Here is a 26,676-nt window from a genome sequence, read left to right on the forward strand (position 1 = left end):
TGGTCAGAATCAGCCGCGCTGCAGCGAGAACGGGTGCGTTGGGCATCGGCGTGCGGGGTTTCTCCTGCTTCCACTCAGCGAGTTTATAGGCACTGAGCTGATGAAAAGGGCGATGGAGGGCACTGCAGACATCTCTTCTGCATCCCCCATGGCAAAGCTCCACTCACGCAGGCTGGGCAGGACACGGTGTGGGATGGCTCTGGGGTGCTGTCCCTCCTGCCTCCATCCCTGCATTGGTTACTCCTCTTTTTACAGCCTCCGAAACAATGCCCTGGTGCACTACAGCAGGTTGTGACTGTTCAGTGCCTCGGTATCAAACACCTTCAGTGCATGGGAGAAGCTTTCATTAAAAAGCAAAGCCAAAGAGCTGCTTGGAGCTGCCCCGAGGGAGCCGGGTGCCCGAGGAGCCACTTGAGTTGCCTTTGAGCTCCTGGGCTTGAAGCTGCAGGTTGGTCCTGACCGCACACCCGGAGCACACAAACCACCTCCCGTTTCCATGGGCCCTGCTGATGAAAAGGCACTTTCAACCCGTGGCCCTTCTCCTCATCAAACAACTGAGAAGTCAAATTCTTTATCCTCAACCTCCACAGAAGAAGGAGCCGTCTCCAACACTCACAGCACTGCATAAAACCACCCGGCTTTATCCCGGCCACTTTCTGGTCCTGCTGCAGGACATCAGCAGGGACCCATGCCACAGATCAGAACCAACACATTGAGCACTTTGCAGGAGCATCTGGTCTCCCTTTAAAGCTGCATTTCCATGTTTTCCTTCCCCACACCATTGAGATGCAATCAAATCCAAGCTGGAGCACTGTTACCATAGCTGCTGGGTAGCAGAGGATGCACAATTCCACTCCATCCGTCTGCTATTTCCATGGGAAACATCTCTATTGGGCAATAATTTCAACCAAAGGCATTGGAAACTATTAACAATTGAAAACTGCAGAGTTACTAGATAAGAATCTTTAAAATTTATTGGACTAATTGTGTTACATTCAGTATTTGATGTGTTTCTCCTGGACAAAGAATTGGCATAAATACAAACAAGCCTTTGTGTGCCTTCCCTAAACAAATAAGAGATAAAGTACTAGAGACAAGGGAACATAGTTCACATCTTCATATTTACAGTTTGCCTTTACTTTACAACTTAGCGCCAGGAATATTTACAGAAAAATACAAGAAGAACAAAAAGATCATGTCTTGGCAACATACAGAAATTCATACGAATTGTACATGGTTTGAAGCACATGGTACTGGGTGTTCTCGTTTCTAATTGCTCCTGCTCAAATCCATGTGGAAAAGGTCTGTGTTTGCCTTCAAAGACACTCCTCCATTAAACAGCCATTAAATCGCAACGGATTTGTGCCTGTTAGAGTGAAGTTTAGTTCTTGTGTCTTTCTGGGCATGGAGAACCTCACAGGGAAGAAATGGAGTCACCTACAGAGCCCCCAGCACATGCAGTGAGGGGCTGCTCCTCCCTACAGCCCGGCGCACACGCTGCTCCCCACACTGGCACCATCCTTCCCACCTCCCCTTTGCTCTCAGGTTTAATGCCTTGTTTAGAAGTACCTTTAAAGAAAAGCATTTTTCTTTAAATGAAAGGCTCTAATAAGGTACTAAAATGTCTGTAATTTCCACACTATAAGGTGACAATGGTGTGTCCCCCCCCCTTCCTGCACTGTTAAAGGGATGCTGCCAGTTAAAGCAGAATTATGAACCCAACCAGGAAGCCCTTATGCAAAGAGAAGGTCTCGGTGTAGTTCTTATGCAATGTTTGAACTCAGCTTTTGCAGCACGATGTTACCTGCAGAGTCCATGCTATGCATGAAGCAAGTGGTCAACACCCATCACCTCCACTGAAGAGGAACACAAGCCCAAGCCACATGAACTGTCAAGGTGAAAACTCAATACAGCAGTTTGGGATAAAAAACCCCAAAATCTGGATTCCTGACTAGCATGTTCTGCAATCACAACTGAAACACATCTCATTTGGTCTAACCCTTTTGAGGAAAATAGCCAAGGCTGTACCCTGGACTACCTGACACCATCAGAGTTTGGCCACAGGCTTCAACAGGACAAGGATTTCATTCCCAAATGGGTGTTTGTTACAGAGTCAGAGATCTCTCTGCCCACAGGGGAAGGAGGGACACTCCTTGCAGACACCTTCCACCAGCACAGGTCTGCCAAGGGCGCTCCTGCTGTGACCGGCATCCAAACCAAGTGGGATGGCAACACATCTGTAATCACAACATTCTTATACTGCACTGCAACTTTCTTGAGGGCTCAAGATAGCAAATCCCAAGGCTCAGGGCCAGGTCACACACCAGCATGTAACATGTTCACCAGCTGGTTTACAAATCCAAGCCATGATTCCAAGCGCCTGCTCCCCCATGGAGGGACCACATGAGCAGAAGTCACCTTCCTTCAACACTGCTCTCAGGGTTGTTACAGCAGAAGTGGTGCCACATCCATGTTTTAAACGAACACTGGAACAGACCCAAGACTATTCTTCAGCCTTTATAAAGGTGAATTTCCAGGCAGCCCCTGTGGCTATCTCAGACTTTGTGGAAAACAGCCAGGGAATCCCCAGACGCACACGTCTTTACATCACTGACTGCATCCAAGTGCCTGAAAGAAGTATCTTTTGTGGCTCATTGCTATATAAACCAATGACTTTGCATATAACATACACTTAGCTATGGTATGTGGGATTTGTGTTACGTTACTGAAGATGTGCAGGCGTTTGATTGCTCAGTATGTTTATTTGTTACACATGCACTGGTCATGCCTTTTAAATCAGTGGACTGAAGTGTGTTTGGCCATTAATTAGATCCAATAGGTACATAGAAAATGTGGGTGAATTTAGTGTCCGTGCATTAAACTGACACTGGCAAGAGTCTGGCAGAGGAATGAAGCTGTCAGTTTCCCTTCACAGCTTTGCCAATACACCCAAGTGCTGCCTTGCAGCCCCTCCTGCCACTTGCAACCTGGGCATCATGCAAGCGTGGGCCACCCCTCACGCTTACTGCTGCTGTAGGTTTCTTTATGTGGTTTCCTCTTTCCACTTGTGATTTATCTGGATCAAAATCCAGAACTCCTGAGTTGAGAGGTTAGTGGGCTTGTCCCCTGCAACACCACCACATCACTCAAACCTAACCCCCCTTGGTTGGCATCCTGAAAGTCCTTTCACATGTATTTTTAAGGGTCTGTGTTCCCATTAACTCTCTATGAAAAACCACATGAAGAGACAGGAGCAGAGGATGTCCCTGGCAGGTAAGTTGTAACAAAACCATTAAGACTATTTCAGGTCTGAGCTGTTGCAAAATAACTCTGAAATATAAAAACTGACTGACAGGTATTACTGCAACACCCACTAAAAAGCTAATAAAACCACTTCTGATGTGAGGAGCTCCCCAAGTTCCTGCTCACGTTCCTACTCTTACATTACCTGCTTACTGGAAGGGAAAGGGCACGTGCTGCTGCCAGCGATCACAACCTGCATCTACCCGGCGCGCCAGCGATGATTCATCACTGCAACACAAGTCAGGATTGTGCCGGGAGCCTGGAAGCGCTCCCGAGGCTGCCGGCGCCCACTGCAGCTTTTAGATTCCCAATATTGGATCCTGCAGTTGTAAACACCTTTTCCCAGCCCATCCTTCAAGTCCTGAGCTCATGCAATCCACGGTCCGACAGTGAAAACTTCTGCCCTAGGTGAAAGGGAACCACTGCTGCAGCGCATGAGAAAGCACAGTAGATCCTAAACAATTTCACAATCTAACTCCAAAGGGGCTTTCATGGAATTGCAAAATTAAGGGGGAAAAAGAAGAATTCTTGAAATTTTTTTTGACTTGTTTTAGTCTGTTTAACAGGAGCTTCTGAAAAGTGTTGTAGAAGCTGCGAAAACTGCTCATGCTATAAATACATCAGGCAGGAGGCAGCCCCAGAATCTCAGATTTCAATCCAATGGAAGGAAAGCAAGGGATGTTTATGCTTTTTATGGACATGGTGAGTAGGTGATACAGACACTTTGAAATAAATTAAGTAGTGGCATAAAAAAAAAAATTAAAAAAATAATCAAGCTACTAAAATTAAATGTGACATTTTGCAACAGACCTGAAAGTCATAAAAACCTTGTTTCTGTAACCAAGAGCTCTTATCTAGTAACAACTTAGGTTGGAAAGTCAGGTAATACCAGGTGGTGTTTGTTGTCAGCATGACAGAAATCTTGTGTGGACTCACTCCCAGCCATGGAGGGAACTGCAAAATGCAGCATCTTGGCTATTTATCCATGACCTCCTCTTGCTTTTGGTACACAAAGTGGTTACAAGCAGTGAAGGAGCTTGCGTTGAGCTCTGCAAGGGGGCAGAAAATGTCTTTTAAGTTCTTGCAGGAAGATACAATGCTCTGAAACAGCCTCTCTCCTCAAAGGAAAGATCCTGCTCCCTTCTCCTGTAAGATGTGGGTGTAGCGAGATGTCTGAAGGCAGGTTTGTTTGTATTTTGTTTTCTATCCTTATATGCAGAGATGGCTTTGTTCTGATTGTTTTCCTCTCACAGAATGAGACACAGTTCCTAATTAGTCTGGAATAGATGACTGGGTGAGGAGATTATGCTGCTAGCATCCAGGAAGACTGGAATTAAGTAATCTTCTGAGGGTAGGTGAATTAAGTCAATATCCCAACTGCAATGTTTTGGATTCATTTCTCATTCCTCCCACATGGTATCTGCTGACTTGTGCAAGAATATCATTTCCTGAATTCCGGAGGGCTGAGGAAATTTGTTGTTGTTATTTAACTGTTTTCATTACTGTAGCCACCAAGCTCTGATCTAATTGTCCTGGAAGGATAACGACCTAGGGGTTGCAGTTCTTGAGCCCAACCTCCTGGAAAAGCGAGGTATAAAACTCTGGCTCCAGCTGCCTGTTGCGGTATTTATTGACAATGTCTGCTATTTTCTGTTTTCGGCGGACATGGGGGGGGTTGTAGGAGTCACTTTCCAGCCTCTTCCTCCGACAAATGTTTATTACTGTTTGCCTCACTAAAAAACCTGGAAAAGAAACAACATTTGAATCAAGTTCAAACAAATTCCAGTCTGCGCCCCTTTGCTGGCTTCACAGCTAAAGACAGTTTTGGCTTCTGGCTCATCTAGAAACCCAGGGTTGATGCTCAGCACCACCAAGTCAAGAACTTCCTCCGTGAGTAGTTGGTAACAGATAACCAATGGCCCCCAAGCCTGTAAGGGCATTTTACTGTGGAAAAAATGAGTAAGAAAGGGACTAAGCCAGTGGTACCCTAAACTGGCTGGAGGAGAAGGAAGAGCAGGAAGGGGAGGAGGATTTCTCTGCTTTGCCAGAGCCAAGCAACTGTCCGCAGCAGCACACTCAGGACCAAGAAGGGAAAGGAACCAGATCAGCTAAAAGAAGAATCACAGTGCTACAACCCCCGGCAGCACTACAGAAGACATGCAGAGCTCAGGTAATGCCAGGGGAGCCTTTGGGATGGCAAAAGCACCCTTCAGTACTTTTTTCCAGTAGGAATTGCAAATCTTTCCCCTTAGAACAGGGGATGAGGAAAGTCTTGATGGGTTATAGCTGGAAACGGGTTTCCCCTCACTGCTTTGCCACTGTTACCTCTCTAACTCATGCTGCTGTATATGGCAGGGAGGAGAAGGCTGGGAACCAAAGCAGTAACCCTTGGTCAAAGGTGGCAGTGGACTTTATCTTATTTTATTCTGAAATGAAATTCATATGCCTTTAATGAAGAAAGTGTCTATTAACCCCTTTGCTGTTTGACAAGCACATTCCTACAGGCAGAAAGAGTGTCTTCCTTATCTGGAGGACTTGATCCTGACTGCACACCAACCACATCTGCTGAACTTGGAGACAAGACAAATTTCATTATATTGATAGTCCTCTAGGAAAACACACCTCATTCTTTTTCAGTACAGGCCATTGTCCTCAGCCGAATTCACAAAAGTTATTTAAAGGCCCAGTTTGGCTTCAATTTCCCCACTACTGACCTAAGCATGCAAAACCCAGATCTTGAAAGTCACCACCAACAGATCCCTACGATGTTAGTTTCATGGTGATGTACCAGCATCCTAATGTTTGTTTATTCATTTTGCTGTCTTGTGAATTGCTCCCACTGGAGTGAGACTTCCAGTTACAGAAGCTATAGCAGCACAAATACCAAGACAGACCATTAATCCATCCAGGAACACAGGAAAAGGCAGACAGCACACACAGACCCCTGTTAACACGTGCCTGCACAGTAGGTTAAGTATTTTATTGAACACATTAGAAAAATCCTCAATTGCTGTGGCTTTTAATCACTTCTAACACAGCATGTCAGCACAGCCCAAATTCAGGAGTGCCCTCTGCAAGCACTAGCACCAGCACCTCAGCTCTCAATGCTAAACATTAGGGTCACATTTCTGATCTCTCTTATCTAAATAACAGGTATTTACCTTTTCCTTCCATTACTACTAGTTCCAGACCTTCACTTCTACAATTAAGTGGAGCTCTGCTATGGTGCCAGCTAAGTGCTGACCACCTGCTTCCTCTGCTGTTGCTGCTCCCCAAACATACTCCTGCTGCTGCAAAAAGCATGTTTTTATTTTGTTCTGCCATGCCCATTGCTTTTCTAATGAAAGATCCCAGTTTAGCAGATACATTATTATTAAAAAGAAAAAGAAATATCAAAGCATGAGTGTTCCTAAAAATCTTTAGCTTACCAAGAGCTCTCCTACTGACTATCATTCCATCCACCAATGGGATAACCATATTGAATTTCCCAGTTGCTCCTTGTAGTTTTATCCTGAATAAGCCAGTGTTTAAAGGATGGATGAAGATCACAGGAACTTCCTTCTCAGGAATGGTAGACCTTAAGGAAAAACCCATAACTGTTAGATCAGTTTTATATCACTGCTTTAATTAATCTAGAGATGAATAACAACCCCTTTAAGTGTTAAAAAGAATGTTAAAAAAACATCTTGTGGCTAAACCAGAAGAACAATTCTGTGCATCTTCTGGATTTTAGAAGGGTTGAATCAACTGTACTGTTTCTATGGTTTTCTGTCACCACAGAATGAGAGTCCTTGCAGACAGGGCTTTAAGCCTCACACACAGAGCATTAACCACCTTACAAGAGAGTAAATCAGAAGGGAGGCTGATCACAGACTGAAGGTAAAAACTACACGTTTTCTGTTCCTTAATTTAGGTTTAAAATGCAGTGCTGTGAAAAGCTCTTCTTTTTTTTTTTCCCCAGAAGAAAAGAAATCCACTGAGGAAACTCATCTGTCTTTAATATGACTGCCTCAAGTTTTCAGGACAGCTGAAGAATGCAAGTGATCTCAGCTATGACTTCTAAAGCGCAGCCTAAACTGTTGTCCACAAGAATCAAGAAAAACCATAACAATAAGAGCAGTCTTACCTTAGGGAAGTGCTACTATTGGCTGTAGTTTCCACACCAGTGCTCGTCTCAGACACCAGATCAGGGAGGGGGAAGTTTTCTGTAAGAAGAGGATGCACTGAATAAAGCTTATCTACCCCCATTTTGGGGGTGGTTTTTTGTTTTGTTCTGTACAAAGAAAGATCATTTATCATCAGTCAAAACCATGCAGTCCTGAAGCGTTTATACCATGGATGTTCTTTCACTGATAGTGATGCAGTGTTTGTTTTTAAGATTAAGCATTCCTGGAGTGTATGGACACACCTCAGCCACCTTGCACCCAACAGAGAAGTAACACATGCCCCAGACCCTCAATTCTCTCAATCCCAAAGGTCAAGTCTCTAGAGGAACAGTGAAAGCAGGAAGGAAATGAAGTACTTCAATCACAGAAAGAGCTTTCAGATTATTACCCACAGCATCTTCTCCTACACACAAGTAATCAGGCTCAAGAAGATGCTGGGAATTTCCAACACTACCACTGCTCACATCTCTGCTCCAACAAATGTGGTATCTTTCCTCAAATCCAAGCTCTGTAGATCCTCATAACCTACAACTCTGCTGCCATGCACTTGGTAACAAGCGACTGGATAATGAAGGTGCAGGAGGAGGAAGTAAGAACTCAGATCCCTGGAAGTGGATGTCAAAATTCCCATTACCTTGTTTAGGGGCAGGAACTGAGAGATGTTGACAGTCATTCACAAAAGTACAGTTTAGACAGCAGGACAATGTTGACACCTTTTCCAGCAAAAAGAGTACATGGTCTGAAAACACCTTTTGCTATCAGAACTGGATGCTAAGAGTAGACAAAATCTGGAGCTAGTATGGAGGGCCATGGAAGCACTTTGACATGGAGGAAGAAGGAGGGCAGGCAGCTGGCACAGAGGCGACAGCCTAGACTACAAAGTGACAGCTTTTCCCTGTCCAGATTCAAAGATGTACCAGAAGCACAAAGCAAAAGCCAAGACATAAAAAGCTAAGGCAAAGCCTCTGGGCTAGGAGCCACTTTCAAGAATTCTCCCCCCAAATCCGACTGCCATGCTTACTGAGGCTCACAAACTCACTTCTTCACCTTCAGGCTCAGAGCTTTGGGAGATTCCTACAGCTGCTGAAAGGAGCAGCCAAGCAGAAACATGCATGTGTTCCACAGCTGCCGCCTCTGCAGTGAGCTGGCTTTAGCTGCCACCCAAGAAAGAAGTGGGTCAGGGACACCAGTTTGGGAACTGAAATGGCTGAGGGACTCCTGAAGCTAAGGGTACACGCTCTGGGCCAATGCCTGGATAAGGAAACGGTGCTGCAGGACTTGATGTCTGCCTCCTGATCCAGGTAAAGCTCTGACTGAAGTTCTGCAATCATCTTGAGAATTTACACTGACACTTTAATAGGCAGCTCCTCTTCTCTTGGTTGCTTTCCTCCGGGAGGAGGAGACGGCAGCTGAGAGGAACTCAAAACCAGGGGTGCACACTTGCCTTGTGCATTTAGCTTAAGAAAGTGCATGACAGCATTTCACATGTACTGCCAGAGCTAAAATTATCTCCAGACCTGCATGCCACTGATTCATGTACTCCCATGGACCACCACTCAAATACCAAAGAACTGTTTCAGAACCTTAAAAGTGTCGACTACAGACATTAGTAAGGATTTAGTATTTCATAGAGGAATGGAACAGAGTTTTTTCCTCTGGTTCCTGCCCTGTCATTACTTTAACAAACAATAAAAACTTCTACGCACCTATATCATCGTAACGTTCCACCCAGACCACATACACTTTGGTTTCAGGTCCCATTGGTGGAATGGTCCGGCCCTGAGGCACCCTCTTGGATCTGGAAGTAGGACTGAGCTGTTTTGAACACAGGGGAAAAGCAGCATTTGCAAACATGGTGAGTCTAGTAATGCATCCAACAAGCATTTCCACAGTTGTTCCGTAATCTTTCAGATACAATCTCTGCCAACTGTTGAGATGGGGCAGCTGCCATGGAGCTACCCACAGAAATCTGGGTCTCCACAACATTTAATTTCAACGTCAATTAATATATTCAATCTTAAAAAACTGCTTTAAGCTTTTCTTAATGTTGTCAAAGATCTTAGATCAGTTACTAAAGATACATTTGGAAGTGAATTCTAGATGAGAAATAAGCACTTTAAATCCTTTGCTAACACCAACAGCAGTTCATGGTTTTCTGCTTTGCTACCATACAAAAGCAACTTCACATCTGATACTTCAGACAGAACTGGCACATACCATTTTAAACTGGGTAGGTATGAAAAGTGTTCATGCCTATTCATCCTAAATTTCCAAGCATGGATTCAAGTCTGAATTGCTCTGTAAATAATGCAGACACTTTTTCTTGCATGCATTTCAGGATTTCAGTATGGAGAATATTACTATTTAGCATATTTAAGTTTTATAATTAATGCAATCTTGCAACCTCCTACTGCAGGTGCAAATTCTGGCAGAATCAAAGCAGATGTCAAAGATTAATAGCTAGCAATGAGTAGCTCCAAATGGTAGGAAACTAAATCATGCGCTATCAGAAAATGCTGCAGCATTGCCAGGAGGAGAAAAAAAAAGTCATTTTTATTTTTCAGTGCAAGTTTTTGCTTACCCGCTGGGAGGGATTAAGATTGTCTGTATGATTGGGGAAGAGTTCAAGTGTCAAAGACTGCTGCTTCAATATTCCTGGCAGTAGATCCATGTTGGAGTCACTTTCTTGGTCAGAAACACTGCTTTCCAGTGAATCAGCTGTAAGCCAGAAGATAAAAGGGGGGTTTGTCTTTTCTTCTGCCAAAAAACTTAAGCTGTCATTGTATGGAAGGTTTTGAACCTAAAAAGCTTATAAGGTTTTTGAAACTAAACATACATAGACTTACGGTCAAGTCAATATAGCACTCAAAAGCAGGAAGAAGAGTCAGCAATGGACAATGGCCAATTATTCCAGAAAGAGACTGCAATTAAAGCAGTCCCTATGTATTTAGAAGTGTTCCATCCATTTCCTAGGGAATACAGTCTCCTCCTTCCATGGCTATCATTTCCTCACAGCCCTTTTATTCCAGGGAACTTTTGCATACTGGTTTTAGTGTGCAAAAGATGCGAAAGCTGTCGCTCACCTACAAAGCAGTTGAGTACATGCTCCTCCATGTGCTGCAGGAGCACGTCATGAGGATGGGAGAGGAAAAAGAAAATAAGCATCGCCAGCTGGTAGTGAGCCATGTGTCCAAACTAATGCATCCAGGGGCACGGCAATATCGAGGCTCAGACTGTGCCCTTTTTGGCACAGAACTGATGCCACTTTAGGAAGGAGTCTAAGGATTAAGATGTTGTAATTCAAACATCAGTAGCTTTCTGACAAGGATCTTGCTAGACATACCACTACTTAATTTAGGTTCTCCTTCTGAAAAAGCTCTCTAACAAAAAAGGTTTTGTTTTTGCAAGCAGCATGTACAAAGTGGTCTTACTTAGGGACTCCACTGGGGATGGGACAACAAAAGCTATTTCTGTCAGGGCATCCGCATAATACAGCACCTTCTTCTGCCCGTTGAAGATACTTGCCCCAACATCTTCTGAAATAATTAGATCATCTGAAATGGACATAAAAGGAAAGTTTAGTCAAAAGGAAGCTCCACCTCTTTAAACACTGCCTCAGAAAACAACCTTCAAGGTGCAAACAATGAGAAGAAATCAGGCAAATCTCGTTTTAAAATGAGAAGATTTCACAGTCAAATCTCATTGATTATAACGTTTCTCAGAGAAACTTTTCTATTACCTTGAAGGAAATGGCATTTTGGGTTGGGAGAGGATTTATTTTGAACACATTTCCACTGTACTGCATACCCTATTTCCCCTGGATTGAGTAGTCTAGTAAGCATGTCTGCCACAAGAATTCATCTAGTAGCTATTTCTAACCATTCCCTCCAGCAGACGTTCAGTTAGTCATTAAATTTCCAAAGGGTTCTAACATTTATAACTTCACTCTGATGCTATTCTAAAATTCAAGCCAGTTTCTACAGCCTCTCCTCTGTGCCTGTTTTTCTGCCAGGGAGAGTTAGCAAGAGGCTCTCTTGAATCAAACCCAATACAAGAAAGCTCCTTGTTCTCAGCTCCCATTTATTCCCTCACCACAGTTGGTCAGTACATGAGGCTTCCACAGTAAAGAGAGACACCCCGGCTCCCTCTTCCTTCCCCATACCACCTCCAGAAAGACTAGCAAGGACTTTAAACTGAATTATGTCCCTGTTCCAGTTTACAGAGGGTTCCTGGGATAGCTGCCTCAACAAAACCAATGGAGCAATGAAATTCAGCATGCTGTCAGAGAGGTGGCCAGAGGCACACAGGAGCCTCCAAGCCATGATTCACTGTCAGGGAAGTGTTCCTGCATCTCCAGCCCATAGCCCTCAGGGAGCAGCACCACAACCTGAACCCAACCATTTAAGAACTTCCTTGCTTTTGGGAGTGAGCAGGGAAATGAAACCAAAGCATATGCCTGTGAATTGATTTTAACGATGCCTCATGGGAAACTATTCTAGAATCATAGAACCATTTAGGCTGGAAAAGACCTTTAAGTTCACTGAGTCCAACTGTAAACCCAGCACTGCCAAGTCCACCACTAAACCATGTCCTTAAGTGCCACATCTACACATCTTTAAAACACCTCCAGGGATGGTGACTCCACCACTTCCCTGGGCAGCCTGTTCCAGTGCTTGACAGCCCTTTCAAGGAAGAATTTTTTCCTAACATCAAATCTAAACCTCCTCTGGTACAACTTGAGGTAGCTTCCTCTTATCCTATTGCTTGTTACTTGGGAGAAGAGACTGAATATCTAACTACAACCTCCTTTCAGGCAGTTGTAAAGAGCAATAAGGTCTCCCCTGAGCCTCCTTTTCTCCAGACTAAACAACCCCAGTTCCTTCAACCATTCCTCATCAGACTCGTGCCCCAGGCCCTTCACCAGCTTTGTTGCCATTCTCTGGTCATGCTCCAGCACCTCAGTGTGTTTCTTGTAGTGAGGGGTCAAGAAATGAACACAGGATTTGAGGTACAGCCTCACCGGTTCCAAGTACAGGGGATAATCACTGCCCTAGTGTGGCCAGACTATTGCTGATACCAGCCAGGATGTAGACTCATGAATGGGTTTTTAATCAGAGGCATTCACAAAGAGAAAATACATTTAAAAATATATATCTTTAGTCAAGCAAAGATTGGAAGAAAAGACAAAGCAAGCAATCTTCACAAGCTGGTCTAAGTCTACTTTAAATCTACCATTTAATTTTTTTAGGCATTGCTTGCTAAAGCTATGACTCCACTCATGGATTTTTCCAACAGCAGAACCAGGTTAGAAGTGTCCCTACCTCCCACCCCTGAATGCTTTTTCTGTTCCTTCTTCCCCCAGTTTGTTGAGTTAATTCAACTATTTGGTGGTCTGTGAACTAAGCCAAATGGCTGAAAAAAAATCCAAATTAAAAAGCCCACATCAAACCAGGTTACTTCACCCGGGCACTGCCTTCCACACAGCATTACTGACAGAGCCAGCCACAAAGGGAAGGGAGAGGGCTTTGCCTCTGAGTAAAGCACAGTCTGAACCCATCCTCAAAGGAAAACCAAACCAAGACCTGGGCATTCTGTAACCTCCCCTGACTTGTCCAGGGAAAGCCAGGCCTCCTAACGTCTCCCCAACATTTCAAGCCTTCAATCATTTGTAGTTTTATTTTACAAATGAATAGAGAAGCCTTTAGTTGGTCAGTTAGAGGTGAAGAGCATTTCTAAGGCACAAAGAAAGGAAAGTAAAGCAAGAGCATTGCTTAAGCAACTGCAGTAGTAACGGTGTTGTACCTGATGGAAATGCCAGATCAAAAACATTGGACAAGCTGAACCAGCCTGTTCAAAGCCTTCATGTGGCCCACAGCAGAAGGCTAAGGCTCTGAAGATCATCAAGAAAAGGGTCCAGCCCTTTGGAGTAGTGACCATGAACCACACCGAAACCAACCCAGACACTATCAGAATCTCAGGTGATCCAATTAAGTTGTTCAAGGCAGAAACTAACTCAACCTCCAGTTCACCACCCTGGGATAGCAATTCACCACCCTGAGGATCATTTTGGTTTGACAGAATGGGGAGAGGTAGTACATGACAAGCCCAGAGGAGCAGTTGCTCTAGTGGAAAAAAGCAGAGTAAATTAAGCAGGACAGAAGAGCTGTGTGTGGGCTCCAACCACTGTGACCTACAAACAGCAGCTCGTTTTCATTACTTTCTAGCAAGCATGATTACAAGGCTAACTTATCAGGCTACATCTTATTTTAATCTACTTACAGAACACTAAAAATCACACAATAGTTCAAGTCTATTCGCCCATATGCAGCACAGTCTGTATCTGACTTCACCTGAATACTGCTTTTGGATAACATATTAAAAGACTCATCAAGTCTGCTAAAAACACAGCACAGAGGTATTTCTTGCTGTGGCTACTTCCTCCCAGTAACAGACAGACATTAGTTTTGCTCACTTTGACTTGAAGCTTAATCAAATATTTACACATTCCTTTCTAGCACACACTGGCATCTATCCGAAAAAAAATACGCAAATGCTTAGATAGGTGTCCAGGAGCAAGAAATTCTAAATTAAATGTCTCCTAAAGGAGCCTAAACATCTTAATTTAATGTTACACCATTTACTATGTCCTACCTTGTTCAGATCCCTCTTCATCACTGCAGCTATTGATTGACCAGCTTGTTGAGACATGGCCAGTCCATCCAGGGTGCTTCCCCACATCAACAGACCAGCCAAGAGACAGCAAGAACTCCAGGAAGTGTGGCTGAACAATTCTGGAAGACTCCATGTTCTTCAGGATCTGAAACAACCAGCAGCACCGTGGTAAATACAGGAGACTCCAGGAAGCAGCTCTCTCCCCGCCAGCCCCTTTTTAAATTAAGATTTAATGTCACCAACGTGGTTTTGCCAAAATACAGCTATTCAGCAAGCCTGAAATCCCAGACTTTCTACATGGACACTACTCCCTGCTGTCCAGCATCCTCCCATCCTGCCTGGCAGTGTCCTATTCTATCAGCCTGTCTCTCTGCCATCATTGCCAAAGCCTGTAAAATGGTTAATGAAACTGCTAGAAAGGGCAATTTTGAGATTTATCCACTCATTAGGGATAAGCCACAAAACTGTTCAGCACAGAATCTGCATTAGCACCAAATGTAACATGAGAATTTTCTGGTCAATTTTCACTACTAAACTGAGGGGAAATTTGAGGAGAAAGTTATTTTATCACTACTCACCTGCACATGACACACAGCAATTCAAACTGTGGGCCTCAAAGTACATTAAGTTACAAAACTGATTTTGCAAAACAATTATCAGCAGGATCACGCAAGCACTTTAATCAAATGTCACACTGTGCTGTTCACTTTAAACCTTAATCCTACTTCTTACAAAGATCTGGGATGTTTCCACATCCAAAGGTAATTTTTATCCACTGTGACTAAGTTGAGACCTTCACCAAATGGCACACAGGGAGACACAGATGGTTTGTGATTTGGGCTACCAGAACCACTGTGATCTGTGGAACAGACAACGCTGTGCGACACATCCATCCTGTCTGGGACACGTGAGAATCTGTTCTTGGCAGGAGCATCTTTGATTTTGGTTTGTTCACCCACACAGTCCTGCCACCCCACCCTAGTGCACTGCACAGTATTCAGCACTGGCTAGACATACTGCATTGAAATATTACTATTATTCTCATTACTAAGCACACTGAAGCTGTATCTCAATTCATTCTGAAGCACAGATAAATGCAGTTTAGAAGACAATTTTAGAAAAAAGGCAAGCTCAGGCTTTACACAACTGTATGGTTTTATATCTAAGCTCATTCAAAAAAAGAACTTACAGTAAAGCAAGGACAAGGGGGGATTTTCAAATGACATTTAATTATGCGAAGTAAAATGATGTAAAAAGTGTACAGGCAGTTTCACTACCCTGTATAAATAAATACCGTAAGACCCTTCTCAAGTGTAAAAACCCACCACCACAGAAAAATATTTGGAAGTACTGCAATAGCAGGCTAGATGCCACAATTCCAGGCTGTGCAGCATCAGATAAAACACAGCTGACACCACTCCTTGTGAAAGGACAGCGGGTCACCTCAGAACAGAATGAAGTCCTGAGCTGAAGTGGCATGAACTCACACACAGAGACAGCTGAGTAGGACCAGGCAGCCAGCCCTGCTAGAAGCACAAACCATGTCACAACTTGGCTTTGATCTCCTCTTCCCTTGATTGTTAATATCGAAAACAAAGCAGGACAGAAATAAACCACAGGTCTTTTCAAGGATGGGAGCAGTATCAGTATCTCACTCAGCTCTGATGCATAGAGACAAGAACCTTAACTTGACTGCCACTGCGACCTTGCACAACCTGAAAGGCTTAGAAAGATCACAGCAAGATGTCCAGGGATCTTGAAGCAGGAGTGGCATCTTCATACTGTGCCTAAATACGTCCAGAATCTCCCAAACACAAGGTTTTCTTAAATCTAAATGGCAAACCCCATGCTAATTGGGTTTCCAAAGGCTGACAAGTTCTGCAGGACTAAGTAATCACATCTGTCTAAATCCATAATAGCATGTAAGCATCACACGGGAAAAAAGCATTCTGCTAGCTCAGCAAGAGCACATCTTTGCTGGAAGGCAAACCTTATATACCTTGTTTTGTAGCTGACTTTGGAGATGGAAAGACTGTGTACTGGCTACTCTGAACTTCAACTTGAAAACTCACAAACAGCATGATCCTGGTTTCAAGAACTAGTGTATTCCACACAGAAGTAGAAGATGCTACAATGTTCTGTCAACTGTACATTCACAGAGGCACGAGGAGGTGGCACAGTAATTTATTATGGAAGCTACATTCCTACTCTTTGAGAATCATGAATGGAATGAGGAGAAGGTACTATAGAAACAACCTTTTCTGATGAGTCCCTAAGCCGTTTTAGGAAGTTTCTAGGTCACAGTCTAAAGAAGCGACTATTTAGGTTTGCACAGATCAACCTGATTAACCTAATTGCACTGGAATGTAAATAGTGTAATGTAAAGACTTGCAAAGCAGCTGTACTTTCTTACTTGCAGAAAGCTTTTCATTCCTTTAACAAGTGTTTAACATTAGAATCAAACTGAACTACCAGGACATTGCACATTGCTGGGAACAAACCACAACCTGCCCTGCAAGCTGAGCCCATTTGAAATGCATTTCTGATATGAATCTTTGAACTCTACAAATAATGACAATAAGGATGGAACAGCTAAAAATACTATGAATATTTTAATATATTAAATATGTATTTTATATATATATTTAATTATATAAAAGAGATGATACCACAATCCTAGATGTGGGTAACATACCTCAACCTATAGATGAAAGGAGTACACAGTGACTTGTTATAGCTCACACTGTAACTAAACACAGTGCCCAGAACCCCTGGGTCTGATACTCCACTCTAGTCATTAGCAGAACTTGAGGAATCCTAGAAACAAGACAATACAGGCTAGTTGGCACTCTATGCTTTCACTTACCTCCTGGCTTGTTTTCTGGCCTGCCTTCATGTAGAAAATGAAAACGGTATCAAAGGGACGACATGGTAGTAAATCCAAGTAGCCAAGGTCATCAAAAAACCCAGGAAGAGCTGAGTCAAGTGCAATCAGGTGAGGAGGTAGACGACTGTTAGCAGGTTCCTACCCAACAGACAGAGTTCAACAGCTTATAAAACCATCTTTCCCAACTGGAAAGTTCTTTATGGCTTCTATAATAATCCATTAAAATATAAAAAGACAATTTCCCTTTTCTCCTAAGAGCAAAAGTTCTGATGCATTACAATTCTGTTACTGTAAATGAGTAAGAGCAAGCATCGTTTTACAGTTTGTTGCATACTACTCTCCTCATTAAATAAAAATGGTATTTTGCCAGTGAAACAGACACAACATTTTGCTCCAAAGGAGTGCTAGCTACCACAACAGAAGCAGCAGATACTTTCAAAATATCACAACTACACGTTCACATGTGTAGTTTCATATTCATTAACTTATATACCAAAAATCTGTAAAATACTAAGCACTTTTAGACGTAATTTTTGCAAAAGCTCCATTGCCTACTTTTGTTGATGGTTTTCTGGAAGCAAACGCAACAAATAAAAGGGAGAATCCACAGACAAGAGACAGAATTTAAAATTAACAATATGAATCACCTCTACAAACTGTTGTTATTTTAACTTTTAAAGAAAGCCTAGATGCACTCCCAAGTGTTTATGTATGATTAAACCATTTCAACACAATCATCTCTGGAGCAGAACTTCTAAGGCAGTTGTATTTCAGAAACTCTTAAAGTACCAACCCAAAACCTAATTCAACCTGATGGAATGATTTAAAGCATGAGCATGGGAATGGGATAGCTCATGTACTTAGCACATTTGCACAACACTAAGAAGTATGAGGTCACCTTCAATGCCTCTAGCGAGAGAAACCCGAAGTGAGAGAGGAAGAGGCGCGCTGTCTGGAACTCCTGTGCCGGCGGGGGGGGCTTACACTCCGTGATCGGATCGGGAAAGCTCTTCTTCCGCCACTCCTCTTCACTCTTCTGATCTATGGAAGTCTCAAAAATGATCTGCTGGGCCATGCCATTCCTCAGCTTCTCGTGTCGCTCTTCGAGCTGCAAAACATTGTGTGAAATGCTGATTCCAGCAAGATGGCTAAGATCCACTAAAACAACAGCTCCATCACTCAGGGAAGCTGTAAGGCCCCAGTACAGCAGCAGCTGCAACTCCACCACCAGGATGTTTACTACAGCTCTATCAACAAGACCTTGCCATGTTACAAAGTGAACATTCAAACACCCTGTTTGCATGAGACAGCTGCTGCAAATTTACATGTCCAGTATCAGCTACAGCTTCTCCCTTTTAAGTGAACAGAAACTAAAACACATTTGGCACTGTGAAGCTTTATTTTTGAGACACACACTCCCTTTCCTCCCAGGATCTCAAAAAAGCCCCTTCCATTTCCCCAGAAGAAGCAACAAAATCCAAGTCATTGCTTCCCAGCAAAACCAGGATATTAGGATCAGTAGTAAGATATGTTGAGCAGTGCCTCCCAAAAACATATCCAAGGCACTGTCATTTGCCTGGAGAAATGCACAGATTTCATTAGTTTGCAGAGATTATTATTCCATTAATATTAAATTAGTCAAGCTAAAGAGTAAAACTATTTACAGTAAGACATTAGTGTATGATTTATGAACAGACAAAAAAAAACCAACACCCAACCCAAGTACAAAAATAAATCAGAGATTAAGAATGACTTACTTCCTCATTCACAATTTCATGTAAATCAGGAATGCTCAAGTCAGCTTTCACAAATGGGATCTTATCCACTTCTTCAGGAAAAGGACGGTGCTTCACACTGTACTTCAACCCAACATCATTTTTAGGAGCTGGTCGAGGTTCTGGTACAAAAGTCTGACAAAAAGGGGGAAGAGTTTTTACACTGAAGGCATCATACCACAAGACAATACTTTACTGTAATAGATGGAAAACATTCCCTCCCACCTCACCACCAGAAGCACACTAATGCATTAGTGAGAGGTATCATTAAAAAACATTGAGTACTTTAAACTAATAGACTTGTATTAAAGACGTGGCTGTAAATTTTCAAAGAGACACAGTTCTGCCCATTTTGGTGGCTGCATTCCTGGAACCTATGAACCTTGCTTACCATCTAACCTCTGAGCAGCTGCAAATCCCAATAAAAATGGTAAGTTTACATGGCAACATCTTATTTTCAGCTCATTATAACTGTATTGAGTCAAATCTACCAACTGTTTGAGAAGCCTCCATTTAAACCCTGCTGACTACAATGATCACAGCAAGTCAAACTGAGAAGTCCTGGAAGAGAACAGCAGCAATGCTGTGAGTCAGGAGGGAGATGCACTGCCAGAATATCAAAAGGGCTTGCATAACATATCATAATGTAATTCTGACATTGCTGCTGTGTATGTTCTAAACTGTTAGTGCGCAATTCAGAACTTGAAGTTACCAACGAAAGATCTAGGTGCACAAGGTCCAAGCAAATAAGACCTTTAATTACATCTTGCATGCTGCTTTATGAATTCATTTACTACCAGTTACGCTTCAAAAGGGCAAAACTGTTAACATTAAAAGTTAGAGAATCACTTCAGGGTGGAAAAGTTCCCTTAGAACTGGTAAGGAGGCCATCAGCCAGGACATGACTTCTCCTGTGGTGTGGGAGGTCACACACTCAGACTGACACTGTCTGGTGAAATGGCTCAGCTCCAGTGACAGCACAGCTCCAAGGGCATCATGCGGAGAGCCTTCCTGAAGGCTGCTCTCCAGAGACCAGATTCAACTACATGACAGCTGAGACTGATGGGCCCTGATTTCAGCTACATTATTATTTCCTTTATTTTACTGAGAGGCATGTGAAGAGTTTGAAGATTTGGAGCAGTTCACAAACAGACAGAAACGTTGATAACAGAAGGACATGCTCCACTAGACAACTGCAATAAGAGATTTTACTGTACAATGAGATAGGGGAATTTCTCCTCCACTACTCCTCTCCAGAGCCATTCCAGAGTTGAGATAATTTTTTTTCACAGCAGGTTTACAGCCACCTTTGCAACATTGGGCTTTGTAGCTTGAATAGCTGTTCTCTCTGCAGCATCTCATCCTACACCTCCTGACTTTGCTTCCTCTGCTGCAAGGGCTTTGCCTGACATCCTAAAATCAACATCAACACTCATGCTTACACACTAAATACACTGTCCATTGCCCCATCACCTCAGAAGATGCTCTCAGAAAAAACAAGGAGAATGCCCCCTCCCCTTAAACAAGTCTAGAGGCAACAGCACTTTCACAGTCTGTATTTAATATTAATCACAAGTCGTAAAGAGTCACCAGAGATGTGTCACATTACCTACAGCTAAAGGCCCCGTGGCTCAGCCTTAATGTATAATCACCAGCTCTGTGGGGCTGTCTCACATTAGTGGAATTTCTGCTGAACATCTCTAAGTTAAAGATTTCTTTACGGGCTTTGATAGAGACCTTTTGATTTGCTTTAGCTCCTCTTGGTAAGAGACAGAGTTGCTGGGCCCATGCAAATCTTCCGGATGTCCCACGGATCAAAACCGTGACAGAGGGGAAAGAGTCATCTGCAAAGCACATGGGTTAAGAGAATAATACATCATCATAAATTGCAAACAGTTCACTGTGCAATAATTTAACCAGAAAGAAAATGCAAGCATGATGACAGAGGTTTTGTTTTCAAGGTAACTCCTCCCTGACCCTGATGACGATTCCTGGTGAGGAGCAAGTGATTCTCCTCTCTGCAGCAGGGAAGTTCTAGTCTACTCTGTGGTCTGTTCAGTAGGTGCCAGCTCAGGTTCATCATTAAAAGTAACTTTCATCCAAATTCATGAAGATCACAAATTATGCCCAGGAATGGAAAAAGATTGTCCAGCCACTGCATGTTTAGATAAGACAAATGACCATATGGAGACAGTTTCCATGATACTTCCACGACCTTCTGGAAAGGTTGCACAAAAATATAATCCTTTTTACAAGGGCCTGTAGGCTCTAAACTGAAAGACAGCAGATTTAGGTTAGATATTAGAACGAAGTTCTTCCCTGTGAGGGTGCTGAGGTGCTGGCACAGGGTGCCCAGAGAAGCTGTTGCTGCCCCATCCCTGGCAGTGTTCAAGGCCAGGTTGGACACAGGGGCTTGGAGCAACCTGCTCTAGTGGAAGGTGTCCCTGCCCATGGCAGGGGGTTGGAACTGGAGGAGCTTTAAGGTCCCTTCCAACTCAAATCAGTCTGTGATTCTATGAAATAGCAGCAATAAGTAAAGGAGAAGGACAAGAGATAATGGTCACACTAACACAGGGGAAGATTCTGACTTCACATCATGGAACATTTTTCACAAGAATAGGGAGAACAAAAAGAAAGTGTCCTCATAGGTTTTCAAGACCTACTTGGACAATGTCAAGTTGCTCTGTCCTGGTCTGAATTCAGTATTAACCTTGTTTAGAGCAGGAGGCTGGACTGCAGATCTCTAAGGTACTGCCTTTCAACTTGCACAATAATGGTTTCAACATTGCAGGGATTTCAGTCTTCCTTCAAGACTTACAAGGCCACTGATATTCACCACTTTAGAAGACGGATCATCATACCTCTAGAGCTCTTCTTTTTAAAACTATTTATCTTTTGTGCACACAAACCACAAATTGACACCATCAGGTAACTAGCAGATTCCTTCCCCAGTATTTCATGGGCTATCCAGGGTGCAGCATAGCTACATAAACACACATAGAAACCAACCAAACCAGCTTCTCACAGTCATTCACTTCTGTGGCCTTCCCCAAACGTGGCCTGTCCCTCTCGTGCATTACTCCATTTAATCTTGTCATTCAAAGGGGATTTGTAAGCAAGTTATGCACAGCAAGAAAAGATAATTTAATCCAAGATTCTAATAGCCTTACAGGATTCCTCAGTAATGAATTTAGCAAGGGCAGAATGAGAATTGCTCGGATGTAAAAGTGTGCTCTAACCCATTCTAGTCAGGAACATGCTTGCTCAAACACAGACTGTGGGTGGATGTGCAGCACTTCCTGCAAGACCTATTTAGTGATTCTCAGTGAGGCTGGAGCGCTCTGGACCACAACTCAAAGTAACTTCGCCAGTTCATGAAGTTCTGTGCAATCTGTTTTCAAGACTAGTATCTAGACTCCATCCTGTCCATAGATAAGGAAAAGGTATCTGTGGCAGAGCAGCAGACCTAACCTACCTTGGTCTTGAACTGTGGTAGCATATCTATATAGTTTTCATCTATTCTGTTAGGTACTGCCATGATACATGAAGACTTATAGGGAGATCAATTATTCAGTTTAAAGCATCATGTAATTTAATACCAGATTTTAATATAAATTCTTGTTGGTCAAAGCACATGAGGCTGAAATGAGTTAGGTTCATATGTGAAAGCCAATACCCTGTGACAGATCTCCTTTACAGTAGGTGTCATTGATGGAATAGAATGGTATACGGGAAAGTTATAACAGCTCCGAAGCAACTAAAACCATTTGAGCTGAAAGCACCCACAGAAATATTTGTTAACAGGAGACCTAAAGCAAGCAAAAGCACCCGTGCAACATAAAGGTGTCGCATCAACCATTCGTTGAGCACTTCTCCCTGTCAAGCCTCCTATATTCTTTATATTTTCACTCTTTCATGAACAAGGATGTTTTCAAACTGTAATGCTATCGCTTTAGACCATCAGCAATAATTTAGATGTCAGTCAGCTGCAAGTATCTGATCTAACTGGGTGAAAGACAGACAACTGGGCATAGACAACTGCATGAATAATTTGGATGGGCTTGTACATGTTTGACTACTGATGGCACTGAAGTTATTCCCACCACTTCATCCCAGAACAACACTCTGCTCAATCATACACCCACTGAACAGGTTAAGTCCCTGAAATGCAAGAGAGACGCTTGATGAACCACCTTTGTTTTGCAGCTCTGTACAGCTTTAACCAGAGGAAGGAAATGGGAAGTACCAACTTACTCTGTTCATTCCCTAAAGGCTGCTCCAACATCGCCAGGATGACACTGTTATCCAGAACGAAGTATCGGAAGCTATGCTTGTTTATGGTGGGTAGACGAGAGTATTTAATTAATGTGGTTTCATTCACCAAGCTGCAAGGAGAAGCAGGGCCACTGGGAGAAGGAAATGCTCCAAGTAACTGCATAATACTGAAAGGAAGAAAAAATGTGAAGAGTTATGATGGATTAAGACAAAAAACAGTTCCACCCTTGTACGGACCTTCACTAATATTCATTTGTATCTAGACAGAGCAGTTGCCCCGCCAGGGTAAACCTGCCCTCTCCCATCAGCTTGTTTTAAAACAGAACAAGTAACTTCACAAAAACATACATGAAAATCTAGAAGGAATACTATTAGAAACAGAAAATTTCTGTGGCAGGAACCAATAATGAGAGTTGTCCAGTGTCAGGCTGCAGATCCTATCATCTGCCTCAGGACTTTACTCTTAACACCACCACCCAGACAAAAAGTAAGTTTACTGCAGTCCACCCCACACTCTTTTCCACTTCATATTGAGAATAGATAGTTTCACCTCTCTAAATGAACTGAGGCACTTTTAGGCAAGCAATGGTTTGCCCACAAGTTCTGATGAGTGCTTGTTTTTACTTTAGTAAAAGAACTGCGCAATTTCCAAGAGTAATGTTTATCATCATTTTACTGCAAAGCAGAGCAAGAAAGCAGCTACTGCCTTTTGCAACACATACTTATCCTACCCATCCTCAATCTGTCCTGTCTACCATCATGCTATCCAGTAAAATGGTGCTTTTCAACTTCTCTGGAGGAAATCCCAACTTTCCTCTCTGTGCTTCCCCTCCCCAGCCCACACATTATCTATTACTGCATTTCCAACAGAACCTCTCAAATATATAAAGCAAGCCCAGTGCTGTGGGCAGACTAATATCCCTTCCTGCACCAGCTTACATCTGCTGCATGTGCTATTCGCTGCTGGGTTACACAGGGGACAGTGTCTATCACTTTCCCAATCAGTGTGGGGATGACATTTCTCAGGTGGAGAAAGGGAAGGAGGAGTGGAAAGACAAGATTGTTAGGTCAAGTGGGAGAGAGAGGGAACTGCTATCTGAGAACGGAACACCACAGGCTGCAGGAAGGAGGGGGTTTTGCTCTCCAAGGAAGAGAAGAGTCAGGAGAGGAAGACAGCAATCACAGGGATCTTTTTCCTGTTGAACACCCATAACAGGAGGAGGAAGCCAACTAAGGCAGAGCACAGAACAACCCTGCCCAAAGGGCAAAACAGAGGTTGCTTCTAGCTCATTGTTCAAATGCTCTTGCTACATCAGAGATCTCACCAGCTGCGAAATGATTATGACACTCCCAGACAAGGCAACACTAAACAGTAAACATGCTCTGACAAATTACATACCACGTTAGTGTAGCTTCAGCAGCATCCTTCACTCTCATGGATGCGGGGTTTGGCTCCTTATCTCCTTTGTACTTGACTTCTTGTTCACTGTTTTTGGATTTACTTCCTGAAATGCCCAGCTCCACAATCTCCAGTACCTCTTTTAAACAATCCTAAAACACAAGAGGAACCATCTTAAAGCAGAAGCACTCTCACAGATGTCTCCAAGACCTCCGTGAAACAGTGATATACCATCGATTAAAATAAAGTACTGCTGGTAATACGAACTCAGAAATAAAGGCAGAAGATTATTCTAACAGACAGTGTTGGAATAAGATCACATTTGCTGTAAGAGTATTTTCTCTATGTACGTCTACATACGTCTAGTTATGTTTGTATACTAATGGTAGAAAGCGCTCTGAATGAATATATATACAAATATATTCCATTACATATGTACAATATCACCAAGAGGACTATTAAGAGTGCAATTGAAAAACCGAAACATATTGAAGAGATAATAAATACATTTCTGAGGCTCTCTGCAGAACTTCTAATTAAGTTCTAAGCACATCAAGAATGAACTCATCTAGAAAATTTCACTAAATCCTTTTCCAAATCCTTCAATTGTCAACAGCTTTCATAAGATGTATCATGGGATCTAAATCAGCAAAAGAACAATAACAATATTCTAAAAGGACACAGCAAAGCTTCAGTAGATCTATTGCAGGAGGTGCCGGCACTCAGCAGAACTGCAGATATGACTCAAGTGTTGCTCATCACAAAGACATTTGCTGAAAATATTTGGATTGCTACAGCAAAGGTTCAAATCTCATGGCTTGAGCTACAGAACAACAAAGAAAGCACTCTCATGAATCAGTAACTAGCTAAAACCTGAGCACAAGGAAGTGGACAGTTTTTACCACCAGAGACCAGGCAGGGTTCCGTGCCTTGGCCTGTATCCTTCCTTGTATTCAAGACTGATGTAGAAAAAAGAGGTGAAGAGGAAGATTAAAGTTTTCTGACAGAGCAAAATTAGCCAGTGTTGAGATACAAAGACTGGCCATGAAGAATTAGAGAAGAGTTTACAGCGTTGGCGAGTAAAATAGCAGGTGAAATGCAAACCAAACATAAGGTGAGGCACTGGGAAAACTGCGATTCTAATACTTGCAATGAAATCTGACTATGACGACTCAGGAATGAGCTCCTAAGTGTCCAGAATATCATAGAATCATAGAATCATAGAATAGTAAGGGTTGGAAATGACCTTAAGATCAACTAGTTCCAACTCCCCTGCCATGGGTAGGGACACTTGCACTAAAAATATACTACACACAGTATGTAACGTTATGTTAATATGCAGTGATAGTTAAAATAAGTAACTTGATGAAAGGAAATAAAGCTTTATGTAACTGAATAACCCCATGCTGTGCCACATCCTGTCCTAGTCACCTACTGCAATGCCAGCAACCCGAAGTGCCTACAGAAAGCATATTTATTTATTGTCCTGCTCATGGGTTTTCAATTCTCATTTTTAAAAACACATGTATTTTATACATGCTATAGAATATGTAAACAAAATATAAAGATATATAAAGCATATGTCCTATATAAAACTATCAAAGTATTATAGAATACATACTAATATAAATTATATGTAAAAATCTAGCAAGATCACTGAGCCGTCTTTGCAAGGAGACCAACAATGAAATTTCTTTCAAACTTTATTTTTTTTTCTACAGCAGGCCAGAAGGCTGTTGGAAACATGCAACTTTCACTTCCTGCTCTTCTCAAGCTTCCCAAGCAAATTCCATCTTGGATTGAGCTATGCCTTACTCAGTTTCTACAAAGCTGTTTTCTTGGTGAAACACCCTATGATTATCAGAATAGTAGTATCAAAGGAGTTCCAATAAGTGTAGAAGATGCTTTAGTTGGGTAAAAGCTAAGAAATGGGAAAAGACATGGCTTTTAGTGAAGTTTATCTGCAGCAGGTAGCTACTCTATATGTACACCATTAATTCCCATATTCTCTTTTCAGTTTCTGGGTTGGGGTCTTTTTTTTTCAGGTTTTTTCTTCTTTTTCCAGTTTCAAAAAGCAAGAAGAAAGATCAAGACATTCTTAGAAACAGAAAAGGTCATTTTAAAGCCAAAAACATTCCTGATGACTAAAGAGCAGAAATTAAAATTGAAAACTATTTTGCAGGGAAACCAGTTTTGAAA

General features: G+C 42.5%; 1 protein-coding gene across 7 annotated transcripts in view; it reads right to left on the reverse strand.

The window, feature by feature from the left end:
- Positions 1–948: 948 nt before the first annotated feature.
- The window catches only part of RALGAPB (Ral GTPase activating protein non-catalytic subunit beta), a 68,058-nt gene continuing 42,330 nt past the window's right edge, over positions 949–26,676 (reverse strand). For all 7 annotated transcript variants that reach the window (XM_030503514.1, XM_030503513.1, XM_030503512.1 and 4 more), the window contains 13 exons: positions 24,478–24,629; positions 23,058–23,245; positions 20,541–20,647; positions 18,786–18,938; positions 17,927–18,136; positions 17,008–17,166; positions 14,121–14,286; positions 10,901–11,023; positions 10,051–10,187; positions 9,176–9,284; positions 7,430–7,508; positions 6,732–6,880; positions 949–5,045 (listed from right to left, as the gene is read on the reverse strand). In XM_030503514.1, coding sequence (XP_030359374.1) covers positions 4,852–5,045; positions 6,732–6,880; positions 7,430–7,508; positions 9,176–9,284; positions 10,051–10,187; positions 10,901–11,023; positions 14,121–14,286; positions 17,008–17,166; positions 17,927–18,136; positions 18,786–18,938; positions 20,541–20,647; positions 23,058–23,245; positions 24,478–24,629 — 1,926 coding nt within the window. In that variant the 3' untranslated portion in view covers positions 949–4,851. The remainder of the gene's footprint in view (positions 5,046–6,731; positions 6,881–7,429; positions 7,509–9,175; positions 9,285–10,050; positions 10,188–10,900; positions 11,024–14,120; positions 14,287–17,007; positions 17,167–17,926; positions 18,137–18,785; positions 18,939–20,540; positions 20,648–23,057; positions 23,246–24,477; positions 24,630–26,676) is intronic.

Source organism: Strigops habroptila, chromosome 13, assembly GCF_004027225.2.
Source record: "Strigops habroptila isolate Jane chromosome 13, bStrHab1.2.pri, whole genome shotgun sequence".
NCBI classification, from domain to species: domain Eukaryota; kingdom Metazoa; phylum Chordata; class Aves; order Psittaciformes; family Psittacidae; genus Strigops; species Strigops habroptila.